Raw genomic sequence first — 13724 nt, 5'->3', positions numbered from 1 at the left:
TCACTGCAAACAAGAGAAATTCCACCAGCTGGAGAAAGTTCTCTGAAGAGTTCGGGACGTTTTGCTGCCGAGTCTTTAAGGGGAAGAGGCTCCATCAGCAGGTTTAGGGTTGGATTTGTTGCTGTGATTCTTGCCCAGCTTGGGTTGCCTTTATTAAAACTTTAATTTTAGCAAAATAATTCCGTGTGGCTCATACCCGTTTTTGTTTTATGTGTACCACTTACTCAGAACTCTTTATTTAAGAATTATTTTTAATATACTCAGTTGGAAATGGAATTCCACGCTCAGACCAACAGGACTGGAAAGCTTTTGGCGTCCTTAAAGAACAGGTCAGAAAAATGCATAGACATTATTACTGAAATATTTTTATGCTTTCTAGGGATTTTTAATATTCAAAACCAGCTGTAGTGCAGTGCTTGCAAAATTCTGGGCTGGTTTATGTGGTTTTCCATGCCCAGAGCAGGTGTTTGTGTGTCCTGCTCATTTCAGGTTGTGCTGAGCCTGTTTTCCCTGCTGATAATCCAGGGAATTCTGTGATCTCTCACCTGTCCTGGAAATAAAAATTATTTATTTCATTGCTCTCCTTCTTGCCTGTTTTAATCCCAACTCTTGCTGAGCTGTTCTGGGATTCTGTGGTTGATTTGGAGAGGAATAGATTAGTTACATAAGAAATCAGAAAATTTCTTGTACACGGCAGCAGCAAAGTCAGTGGTTCCAGAATAATTTAAGAAATATTTGTTCAAAAGGACCCAAATTCCTTCCTTTTGTATGGACACTTTCCCAGCCACAAATAAACCAATTTGTGTTAATTTATTCTCTCCAGGACAGCACTTAAAAGTTTTACTAATTCTCTTTATTTAACTTCCTGTCCCCTGTAAATATTCCTGTAAAACTTATATTCTTTCTTACAATGGAATAAGAAATTCTGGCAAGTTCACTGTTCTCACTGGAAAAGATTTTGGGGAATTCTCTCAGAATCTCTGATTGCTCTGTCTGGCCATTTTCATGTCAGAATCCCAAATCATTAAGGTTGGAAAAACCCTCCGAGAACATCATGTCCAACCTTGTCCCCAGCCCAGAGCTCTGAGTGTCACCTCCAGGAGCTCCTTGGACACCTCCAAACTTCCCTCCCAGTCCTGACCACCCTTTCCAGGGAGAAATTCTCTCTTAATTCTTTTTCACTTCCATCAAGACATTAAAAAGCTTATATCTTCCCTAAACTACATATAAATGATAATTTTCCTTCCCTCTGGGGTTCTGTGGTTGTTTTCCTCTCAGTGTAAATGGGTATTTCCTGGGGGAAACTCTAACAGCCAGGACCTCTGGGTGAGTTTATAAATTTTAAATTTTGGAAATGGATGTCCAGTTTTCTTGGAAATGATCCCCACCAGTTTCCTGCTGGGAAGTGGTTGAAGGTTGGACAGGGAATTTTTGTTGCAACTGTAAAAGAGGAACGTGGGTTTTTTTTTCTCATTAGTGTGAATAATGTACATTTTTGTCAAATAAACTCTTTTAAAAGCTACTTTTTACTTCTGAAATTAGGAAAAATCTATCTAATTTCAATTATTTGGAAATAATTCCTGCCTGTATCTTTGTGAAATGACCCTGATAGGTCCATAACTCCTCTGGAATAACCTAATGGAAAAAGAACAGGTAAGGCATTGGTGGGAGAGCAGGCAGGGACATGAGGATGTGGGAATTGTGACTCCCAGTGAGGCTGCTGCCTCAGGTGGATATAAAATATAAAAAATAAATAGATTATATTTATATAAATATATAATAAAATAACAATACATAATAAAATAATAATATATAATATAATAATAATATCTAATAAAGTAACAATATATAATAAAACAAGAATATATAATAAAACAAGAATTTAAATAATGCATAATATATAATAAAATAATAATTTAAATAATATAGAATATAATAAGAATATATATATATATAAGATTTTCCAGGATATGGAATATATAAATAAATAGTTTATATAAATTTATATATATATTGTAAAATAAGATTTTAAACAGTATATAATATAATTTATATATATATATATATATATATATATATATAAAAATATATGTATTTCCAGGACATGAAATATATAAATAACTAGTTTATATAATTTTATTAATATATAGTAAAATAATTTAAATAATATATTATAAAATAAGAATTATATATATATATAAGAATATATATATATATCTCATATATAGAAATAATAGATTTTCCAGGATATGGAATATATAAATAAATAGATTCTATTTTTTATAAATTTAAAAACATATAAACATAATATATAATAAAATAACATAATATAAGCATAATATATAATAAAATATTAATTTAAATAATAAATTATATTGAATAAAATTCTATATATAATTTTATTTTTCATATATATATATGAAGGAATAGATTTTATATATATATATATATATATATATATATAAAGAATAGATTTTCCAGGCTATGGAATATATAAATAAATAGATTTTCCAGGAGATGCAGGCCCAAAGTGCAAGGCCAGGGCATTACATAACCTTGGCACTGCCTCCTTTGGCTGCGGGGATGTTCTCAAGGAAATTGTCCTCAGAAATATTTCAGGAATGGAACCTTTGGAGGGATTCCCTCACTCAATTCCTCACCCTGGCATTTGCTTGACTTGTGGCTTTTACTCAGTTCTTTTACTCAGTTCTTGACTACAACAGCAGCCAAACTCTCCTCTGTGGAGCTTTAAGCATAAAAAAATATTTCAATTTTAGCAGAATTTATGTAGCTCTTGGATGAAAATAAAAAAGAATGAAGAATCTGAAATGAAGGAACAATAATGAAAAGTTGCTGGAAAGTTTAGTGAAGTCTTCACTGTTGAAATGGGTGAGGGCTTCTGTGTGTGCTGCACTTGGAAAATTCGGATTTTTTCCTCTTTCTGGCCTCTTCTTCCTTTCCTGGTGAGACAGAAATGTCTCTCCCCATCCCAGAGTGTTGCAATGAGATGATTTTTAAATTCCATTCTGATTTTCCTTGATTCTGCTTACCAAGGTGTGAGCATCAAATGAACTGAACTACACCAAAATGAAATAATTGATCATTATAAACCCTCCATTAATTTTCTTTGTGTTTTTCAGGTCAACTCTACAAAACAAGATGTGCTGGCAAATCATCCCAACCATGTTTGTGCTGATGGGTGAGTCACTAAAAAATAACCTAAAAACCAACTTTGAGTTTTTAAGATCAGGAGACATCAGGAAAAAGAAATATGTGTTGAGTCAGGACACATCCAAATAAATACCCTGATGTGATAAAAAATTAGTGGGGAGTTTGTTTTGTTGCCCTAAAGAGGAGAGGGGAGGGAAGGGAAGGGAAGGGAAGGGAAGGGAAGGGAAGGGAAGGGAAGGGAAGGGAAGGGAAGGGAAGGGAAGGGAAGGGAAGGGAAGGGAAGGGAAGGGAAGGGAAGGGAAGGGAAGGGAAGGGAAGGGAAGGGAAGGGAAGGGAAGGGAAGGGAAGGGAAGGGAAGGGAAGGGAAGGGAAGGGAAGGGAAGGGAAGGGAAGGGAAGGGAAGGGAAGGGAAGGGAAGGGAAGGGAAGGGAAGGGAAGGGAAGGGAAGGGAAGGGAAGGGAAGGGAAGGGAAGGGAAGGGAAGGGAAGGGAAGGGAAGGGAAGGGAAGGGAAGGAAAGGAAAGGAAAGGAAAGGAAAGGAAAGGAAAGGAAAGGAAAGGAAAGGAAAGGAAAGGAAAGGAAAGGAAAGGAAAGGAAAGGAAAGGAAAGGAAAGGAAAGGAAAGGAAAGGAATCCTCTGCTCCTGGAAGATGCTGCCAAAGGGTGCTCAGCTCACTGCAAATGCTGCAGTAATAAACTGGGAAATGCCTCTGACAATATTGGCACCTGCTCTGCAAGGACAGCTGGTATTTGCCTTTCTTTTTTTATTTATTTATTTTTTTAATTAAAAGAAAGATTATTTAAAGGGTTTTGACTGAGAAATCAAACCCTGTAATCCAGTGGAGTTTTTGCGAAAATTTGGGCCATCTTTACAAAATATGAATCAAAAAGATGAAAAAATAATTAGATTTAGGTACTTTTTATGCAAATAAACACCTTTTTATCTTTCTCCATGTGTACTTTTATCCACTCAGTATCAAATATTGCCTTGTTGGAATTATTTTAAGTAACTTTTGTGATGTGAACACATTGAGTAGCTCGAATTTGGAACCCCCTGGCTGCTCCAGGGAGGTTTCCTGGGATTTCAGAGCAGTTTGTCACCATCTGATGGCCCTGGGGACAGAACTGCAGGTCAGGCCTTCCCCTGGGTCATTTTAATTTCATTTTTTCCCTTTCTGAAGGAAAGGGCTTGAGCACATTTTTGACTTTATGAGATTTAATTCATCCCTTGAGATGATCTGTGCTACAGCAGGGGGAAGTTCCTCAGGAAAAGAGGTGAGCTGGGGACAGTGCTGGTTCTCTCTCCTGCTCTGTGTCACTTTTTTGTCCCTTTTTAAATCACAAATGATGGCCTGTGAGTTTGTTTGCTCCACCCCTCCTGCCGAAGGCCTAATGAAGCCGAGATTTACAGAGGCACAACCTCTGTGCAGGGAGAAAGGAGGGAAGAGCAGAGCCCTGCAGGAGTCTGGCACCACAAAATCCGTGTGGAGAGAAGGCAAAACCCTCTGCAGAACAACACTCTGCATCTTCTCTTTGTAACAGCTTTTTTTTAGAGCTGTCATTTCATATTTTGCTATTATTTAACTCACTCTCTGTGCTAGAGAATGATGAATTTCTATTAATCAAACAGTGCCAAAGATATTCTGGCATTTCTCATTTTGGCTGTTGCAAGGCACAGAGCATCAATTAATTTCTGTTTAATGAACCTGCTTAAAATTTCTGCCCTTCCTGAGCAAAATGCAAAGTGCACCAATGCCCCTGTGCCTTGCTGCAAGTGGAGCTTTAATCTTTAAATTCACAGAGTCTTTTAAAGGAAATTGTTCCTTGCTCATCATTGTGAGCACAATTCAAGCCATGACATCAACAAATGTGCTCAGAGGGGTTTTATTTTAGGTCTGATGGGAAAAAAAAATGACATTTTCCTGCCTCTCACTTCCCAGAGAAGGCCCTGGGGTTGTGCAGTTGCACCCACAGCAATATTGTCCTTTTTTATTTAACAGTTACAGAGGGACTATGTTTTATGTTTACAACAGGATTATATTTTTATTGAAATGGAGCTGTTTGAAAAGAGCTGGAGGGATTTGTTCCAGCACTGCATGGGGAGATGAGACTCATTCCCACTTCAGGATTCACTGTATTTTAGGTTAATAAAAGCCAATTTATCCCAAAGAGATGCTTTGCCTACAATCTTGGCCTTGACTTCTTTCAAGAGGTTGAGAAAACAGAAGTTTGAGTGCAGTGAGGTTGGGGCAAAAGGCTCTGACACCATTCAGAGAGGATGTTTTTATTAATTTTGTCTTTTCCTCAGGGAACAACCCCTGCAAACAACCTGATTTTTTTACCTAATTAATTCATTTCCGTATCACATCAACCCCTACCTTTTAATTGTTAAAAAATCACGAATTTTCCTTTTATTTCCAATACTTTTCCCTTTCTATTTGCAGACCTCCTTTGGATGGCAGCTTCTCATTGCATGGTCCATCCAATTCCTCCCAGGAATTTCACTCTGCCCTGTGTGCTGCTGAATGAGACATTTTTGAGCCCTTTCTCAGCTGGGAGCTGGTCTGGCTTGAGGAGAGAACTTGGAGCATCCAAAATCAAGCCTTTAATGAGTGAAGAAAATTTTCTGTGTTGCCTTTGGAGTGCCAGCAGCATTGATTGTTCTCTGTACAGAGCAAGCATGCAGGCAAGGAAGTTTATTCCTTCAGAAATAAATCTCCCTGCTCCTCAGCAAATAGGTGGGTTTAACACTCAAGGGCACAAGGAGTTAATTATTTCAAAATATTTTTGTTGTTTGGGAGGAGAGAAATGGGGATTCACTTTTATCCTGGGCAGGCAACACTGTGATAAAATCCTTCCTCAGGATGGTAAAATCCTTTCTCAGTGTGGTAAAATATTTTCTCAATGTGGTAAAATTCTTCCTCAATGTGGCAAAATCCTTTCTCAGTATGGTAAAATCCTTCCTCAGTGTGGTAAAATCCTTCCTCAGGTTGTCAAAATCCTTCCTCAATGGGGTAAAATCCTTCCTCAATGGGGTAAAATCCTTTCTCAATGAGGTAGAATCCTTTCTCAATGAGGTAAAATCCTTCCTCAGTGTGGCAAAATCCTTTCTCAATGAGGTAAAATCCTTCCTCAGTGTGGCAAAATCCTTTCTCAATGAGGTAAAATCCTTTCTCAATGTGGTAAAATCCTTCCTCAGGATGTCAAAATCCTTCCTCAATGTGGTAAGTTCCTTCCTCAGGATGGTAAAATCCTTCCTCAATGGGACAAAATCCTTTCTCAATTGGTTAAAATTCTTCCTCAGGATGGTAAAATCCTTTCTCAGTGTGGTAAAATCCTTCATCAGAATGTCAGAATCCTTCCTCAGTGTGGTAGAATCCTTCCTCAGTGTGGCAAAATCCTTCCTCAGTGTGGTAAAATTGTTCCTCAGTGTGGTAAAATCCTTCCTCAATGTGGCAAAATCCTTTCTCAATGGGACAAAACCCTTTCTCAATGTGGTGAAATCCTTCCTCAGGATGTCAAAATCCTTCCTCAGTGTGGCAAGATCCCTTCTCCATGTGGTAAAATCCTTCCCCAATTTGGCAAAATCCTTCCTCAGAATGTAGTGAAACATGGAAAAATTGTACAGCACAATTTCAAAAGGGTGAAAAAAAATTTGGCTGCCTTTCCAGGGGAATAGTGAATAAAATATAGAGCTCTGCATTAGAGAACATAAACCCAGATCTTCAAAGGAGTTTAGACACTGTGAGGAATATTTTAAATATTTTTTGGTGGATGTGGGCTTTAAACTCCATCAGCAGGCAGGGGAGATGGAGAGCACAGGGCATCATTTCTACATGAACTGGGAGGCTTTAAATAATAAATGTGCAGTAAATATCTGTACATGGATTAGGATTTTTTTCCCAAGGGTTTTTTTTTTTTCCTCTTTCTGTCTCTGAGGAACACAGAGCTGGCATCCTGCTGCCAGGAATCTCCTTGACCTCAGCAGGTAGAATTGCATTTCACAAATCCCCAGCTGAGGCTGGGCCACTTCTCAGGACACAGCAACCACCAGCAGCTTCATTTTTCTTCACCCTGCAGCCTTATCCCTAAATCCAGCTAAAAACATTCCTTCTTTAATCATGGCAGAGCATAACCACATGGATTGTGAGCCTTGGAAGGGCTGAAGGTGCCCAACTCAGATTATTCATAAATATTTTCCCATTTGTGGTGCAGGAATATCTGGAATATCACTTTCAGGAAGATCTGTTCCTTGTCCTCTCTTTGTCAGTGAGTTCTATCCAGGTATTTTATTTTATTTTGTTTTGATGCAGTTCAGAAATGTGGGATTATTTTCTTTTGTGCAGATTGGAGCTGGAACATGGAATGTTGGATTAGAGGGAAGCTGGACCTGTTGGTTTGTAACCTGCAGCTTTTGAATCTGGACCTGAGAGCTGAGCTGAGGGTGAACCTTTTATACTCTGGGTAAGTACAGGCCCCTGGTAAATTTGTCTGGAAAACTGAAAGCATTTCATCATTTCATTTCCTAAAACATCAACATCCCAGCTTCCAGCATGGTGGGAGCTTTGGCTTTGCAGGTTTCACTTTGTCCTGTCTAAAAGTAATCCTGGATAATATGGAAAAATTGTGGGTTTTTAAATGAAAATGGTTGGAATGGAGAATTCTCCTTCTCTGTCCTTCACATGTTTCTTAAAATATTTTCACAAAATCAGCATTGACTTCTTGAAGTATCTTTGTTGTTAGAATTTCTTAATTTTAAAATCTTGGTTCTGCTTTTGATTTGTTTTTCACCATAATATTGTCTCTCCTGAAGTAACTGTGGTACTCAATGTGTGATACAATGGCAAATGCTGCTCTCACCTCATTGGGACTGTGGTGGATATTCCCTGGAATGCTGAGAGATGGAATCATCCTGGCTGTGCCATGGGCAGGTCCTAAACACATTGGTTATAAAATAATCTGATTTTTTTTCTGGATTATTGGTAGGTTTGAAGGATTGGTATAAACGCCCAGACTTCCTTTCCTTACAGAACAGGATAAACTGCAATAATTGAATGAGCTGAATTTTTATGGAAGGACTTCCTGAACAGCCAGAGATCATTTGGCACAAACCATCCCTGCAGTCAGAGCAGAAACCAAGTGTATTATTAAGGAATAAATATGGTTGTTTAGCTGACACAATATTTTAATCCCATTTTGGTGAGGTGGGTTCCCATTTCCAGTGCTCCTCACGACTCTGATTCCTGAAATACCATTCCAAGGGTGTTTGTGGGGGCAGCATCTCTGCCTTTGCTCTGCTCCATCCAGGCTCAGCTGCACAGGAGAAGCTTTGCCAGTGATCCCAGGGCACAAATCTCTATATTGGAAATTTTTTTTGGGGGATGCCACCAGATTGGAGCCCCAGCTGGGCTGAAGAGGTCCCTTGTGCTGGGAAGAGAATTCAGTGAAATTTAGGAGAGCAGACCCTGTGGACTCACCAGAGCCTCTGATTCCTCTTTGCTGCAAAGATAAAGAACAAAGCAAAACCTTGGAGGACTCATTTCCCTCCCCACATTTCATATTAATCTTTCCCTTTTAGGGTCCCTGTGTTGTGGGGGAACAGCAAGCACAAGCATTTCAGCCCTTGGGAAAGGTGATAGCTTTCCCTGTTGGCTCTCTGCTACCTTAACATTTTATTCCTGAGCCAAAAAATACCTTGAAAACATTCCCAGTTTTAAAAATATGCATTCCTGGCATGTGTTTCTCCCTGGGAGTCTGGAGATCCAGCCAGGATTCTCACACACAGGGCAATGCACAAAAATAATGACACAGGGGAATCTACAACAGAAAAGCTTGGGTCTCTCAGAGTGATTTTTTGGGATTTTTTGGGGTTTTTTTCCACCATTAGAGGAGTCTCCTCTTATCTACCACACCCACATGGAAATATTTCCATCCTGCTTGGAAATATGAGGAATGGGAATGTTCTGTTCTGCTCATGGTGAGAGGCTCAGCTGAGGGAGGTGATGGGGCTTTGGGAGAGAAAAGGTAATTCCAAAAGGATAGAAAAGAAGGTTATTCCAAAGCTTCATTAGACAAGTTGGGTTAATTGTCTATCAAACATCTTCTCAGCTGTCTGATCCCAGGAATGCTGTAAAATCCAGGGTTAATTCCATCAGCTGGAATCTTTAGCCTCAGGGATCCCCTTGGTGAATGTTCCCAGTTTCATTTTGAGCCCTGATTACCATTTGCCCTTTCAGCTCATGAGGCTGCATTCATATTTTGACTTATTTGAAGTACCTGGGAGCCTCTCTTCCAGTTCTGGGACCAAATTCCCATTTTTTTTCAGGATAAATCATGCATTTTGCCTCAAGTGCCTCAGTTGTGCATTGAGCCTCTCCAGCCAGAGCAAATCAAGCTCTCATTAGAGATTGATGAGCTCAGCAGCCCTCAGATCTGCTGCAGTTTAATGAAGCAGCTTCTTCAAATAAGGATTTTTCTAGAGCTACCATTGATCAAAACCAGTGGAAAAATATTTCTGGAAAAATCCTGGAGCCCTCAAACAGCTTTGCTGCACCCATTCCCAATAAAGGCAGTGCTTGGAGGGGATAAAGGAATAATAAATAAAATGTGACAGCACAGTTGACAATGGTGCCCCTATTTCACAACCACCTGGTTGGGATGGACCTTTCCTGAAAATTCAGGCAATTCTTCCTAAAATAAGTTTTATTTATTCTCTTTTCAATTGCAAGAACAGGATTGAAATTCAGCCAGGACATTTTGCAGCATCTAATTGAAAAGTCTCCAAGTTCCCCAGGGGGCCACAGATGAATTTAGCAGGAGAAGCATTATCACCTTCTGAAGGGTGATAAATATATATAAATAATATAAAGCATTTAGGAGTTCTTAATTTTTTTTTCCTGAGGTTTTCCAAGGTGTTGGCTAAAAGAAATGTCTGTGACAAGATTTGGGTGGAGGAGCCACTGATCTCTCCTCAGCTTGTGAGGGTTAATAAATCAAGAGAGGGAATCTTTAGCCTTTTTTCTCCCTTTACACTTGTTTTTTTTTGTGCAAACAAGTTCATTTGGATGGTTTAAAAATTGAAACAATTATTAGGAATGAGGAGAGGCTGGTGTGGTGGTAACCACTTTCCAGATAGATCAGATCAAAGACACGGTTTGAAGAAAAAAACCTACATTTTCCTGGATTTATTGTGGCTTTTGGAGAGCAATAAAATCTGTGAGCAACAGGAGAAAGCAGGGAAGCTTCAAAGAAAATTCTGCAAAGTCTTTGAAAGGAAACTCAGGAGAAAACAGCGGAGCCACATCTAGAAAAACAAAATTATTCCAAGTAATTTTCAGAGCTCTGTGTCTGCCAGACACCATCAGCATCATTCCTGTGTCCTAAAGTCTGCGGGTCCTGGTGAGAATTATTTCAGGAATGTCAGGATTGGATGTCTGGAGCATTAATAAATGTAAACCATACCTTGAGGTGGACCTGCCTGGGGCTGTTCCTGCAGAGCACAGGAGCTGGGAGGGCAGTGCTGCTGAAATTCCATGTTTTTCCAGCCTCAGAGTATCCCAAAGTGCAGAAAAATCAGGGAGCAGGACTGGGATGAGCCAGGAGTGGTTTCAGTTCCAGCTGAGCTCTTCCCATCCTCCATAATTCTCAGGTGTTTTTGATCTTTTTCCTCTCTAAGCAGTTCAGGATATGGAAATGGAATTAATTGTGGCCACTTCCCTGTGCTCTGCTCTCAGATAAATGGAGCAGATAACAAATGGACTAAACCTAGAAAATAAAGCAGCAAATCTCGTCCTTCCAATGCAGAGATCTCTGCCCTCCCTGAATCCAAGTGTTCCAGTGACTTGTGCCAGCTTTAAACCATTGGAAAAATGCACACAAGGGCTCTTATTCCATGAATTTCCATTGCTTTCTCTGAATTAGTAAAACAAAACCTTTACTGGGCAGAAAGAACTCCAAAATCACTTCAGAACAATTCTAAACAGAAGCTTTTTTTTTAAATCTTTTTTTTTTTTTTTTTTTGGGTAAGGATGAAACATGAAAAGCAGGAAAGGATCCGAGGTGATTGAACTGTCAGGGTTTGTCTTGGCTTTGCTGCTGGGAGAAATTTGGCCCCAGATTATTTGCACTATTAAATTCCCAGCTTTGGGGAGGTCTTGGTCACTGGATACCTGCAGAATTCCATAAATGTGGGTCTCTGGAAGAGCCTGAAGAGCAGAGATGAGAATGAAGAATCCTTTGGGAGCTGCTAATCCAAAGATTTAGGTGGGAAATTAGGAAGGAATTGTTCCCTGGGAGGGTGGGGAGGCCCTGGAATTACCAGAAAAGCTGTGGCTGATCCTGGATCCCTGGAAATGTCCACGGATGGAGCTTGGAGCAACCTGGGACAGTGGAAAAGGTCCCTGTCTATGGCAGGGATGGAATGAGATGGGATTGAAGGTCCCTCCCAATCCAAACCATTCCATGATTACAATATTCCCTGTAATCCTCAATTGTAGCAGGAGCTGGAGGGAACATTAAATTGTTTTGGTATTATTTCAGTGCCTCACAAATGGGAATTAGAAATTCATCTTTTGGGAGCTGCCATGGGAAGGTAAAACAACCCTGTGTGCCTCAAAAAGATCTGGGAATGCTTTAATGGAATTGAAATGGAAATTAAACGCTGAGAAAGGGGAAAGCAGCAAAATTAAAACCATTGGTTACAATCACTTTTCCATTAATTAATTTATTTTTTTGATCAATAAATCATATCCAGAAGGCCAAACCTGTAGCCCAGGTTGTAGCCTGAGGTGTTTTGGTTTTCTGAAGTTCTTTCCCCAGGGAATTTTCTGTAAACAGGAGAAGTATTTTTGTAGCTGTCCCTTTGTCATTCATTCCTTTCCCAGGAGGGACTTCTCCTTGCTGTCCCTCTGCTCTGCCCAATGGGAGTGAAGAGGTTTGTCTTTGTGTCACCAATCCAATTGGTCTGTGTGAAATGGGATAAAAGGGAGACACAGCCCAGAAATAAAGGAGTCATTTTCAGTCTTCTGAATCTCAGAGTCTGTGTCCTTGTGGTGTAAAACAGCATCACAAACCTATTGAGATACAGAAAAAAAAAAAAAAAAACAAACCCAAACAACAAAATACTGAATTGTTTTGTTCCTTGGTTTGTTCTTTTTGTTTTTGATTTGTCCCTCCTGCAGATCAGAGCTGTCCCTGGGAGCTGCATCCACCAGCTCCCTGCAGGGGACAGTGATGGTGGCCCCGTGTCACTGCGGGGACCAGGCCAGCTGCCAGTGCCTGGTGGCCTCCCCCAGCCTCAACCACACCTACCTGCTGTGGCTGGAGGGGCTGGCAGGTGTCACAGCCCTGGGCTCACCCCTGATGTCCCTGCAGCCCGCAGACATAGGTGAGTGACACAGCCTCACACAGTGGAATAAACCCCAGGAAGATTTATCAAATCTGAGGGTATCATTAGACAGACATGAAAGAACTACACTCACACTGTCAGTGTCACAGCAAAAATAGAAGGAAGTTTATTTGGGATTTTGATTTGTATAGTTTTTGGAGTTTGATCAGGGATGGGGCAATGAGGTTGACACCTCTCTGACCCCACTGGTCAAACTAGATGTCCATTGATTGTCCTTCCTCAGAGAGGAGTATGAAAAACATCTACTTGTTTATATTACAATGTGTGAGAGCTCCAGTACAAGAATATAAACATTAGAAGGATGAAAAAGATCAGGGTGACATGAGGATTGACCTGGGAGTTATCAGGAAATCCAGTTATCAAGAAATGCTTTTTGACCTCCTTTGTATCAAGCCTGAGGGTTGACCTGCAGCCTCCCAGAGGCAGCTCCTTGGGTGTGTTTTGTAAAGCAGAAGGTTTTAATAAGAGAGAAAATAACAAACTATACAGAAACAAAAGAACAAAGCCAGAGAAGCCTCTGACACTTGGCTAAAACACCCAAAAAAGCCTTTGAACACTTCTGTGCTCCTTCTTCAGTCTGCAACGATGAAGGAGGAATAATTTGCCTTGAGACAGCTACAAGTATTAAGAAAACATTTCCAAAGCCCAGTAGCTGCTCCTGTGCTGATGAGAAGGGCACGAAGATTCTGGCTTGGCTTCCTTAGATATTCAGAAGTAAATCAAATTTTTTTTGCCTTAAACAGAGTCATTTTCTTGGGTGTGGAAATGCAGGTGAGCGTGGCTGAGCCCTGTGTCCATGGCAAACACCAGGATGGCTCTGCTGGGAAAAGGGGGCACAGACAGGGCAGGAAAAGCTCCCTAATCCCTGTCTGGGCTCAAGTGCAAACCACACTGAGCAGAGCCCAAGCACTCAATAAATTGGTTATTTCTCATATTTTCCTTTTTAATCAGGACCTCTCTGTGCCCAAGGCTGGCCCAGTGGTGGAGTTTGCTGCTGAGGACTTAAATTAAATTTAAAAAGCTGTTTCCAAAGTTCCTTAGCAAGGAATCCCACCCATTTTCCCCAAGCGGCTCTCTGATCCTGATGTTTTCCTCCTCACCCATGCAACCCCAAGCTGGAGAACATTCCTGTGTGTTTGATCAAGCTCA

The 13724-nt window shown here is 40.2% G+C and overlaps 1 protein-coding gene across 1 annotated transcript in view; it reads left to right on the top strand.

The window, feature by feature from the left end:
* Window positions 1-3159: 3159 nt before the first annotated feature.
* Window positions 3160-13724, top strand: part of LEPR (leptin receptor) — a gene marked incomplete at its 5' end in the record, with an annotated part of 29031 nt that continues 18466 nt past the window's right edge. Inside the window, 4 exons of the mRNA XM_083867152.1 lie at window positions 3160-3199; window positions 5614-5907; window positions 7516-7633; window positions 12349-12554. Of these exons, the coding sequence (XP_083723278.1) occupies window positions 3160-3199; window positions 5614-5907; window positions 7516-7633; window positions 12349-12554 (658 nt within the window). The remainder of the gene's footprint in view (window positions 3200-5613; window positions 5908-7515; window positions 7634-12348; window positions 12555-13724) is intronic.

The sequence above is a fragment of the Zosterops lateralis genome, assembly GCF_965231275.1.
Source record: "Zosterops lateralis genome assembly, chromosome: 9".
NCBI classification, from domain to species: domain Eukaryota; kingdom Metazoa; phylum Chordata; class Aves; order Passeriformes; family Zosteropidae; genus Zosterops; species Zosterops lateralis.
The sequence above is the reverse complement of the archived record's forward strand: the minus strand, read 5'-3'. Positions and strand labels throughout refer to the sequence as shown.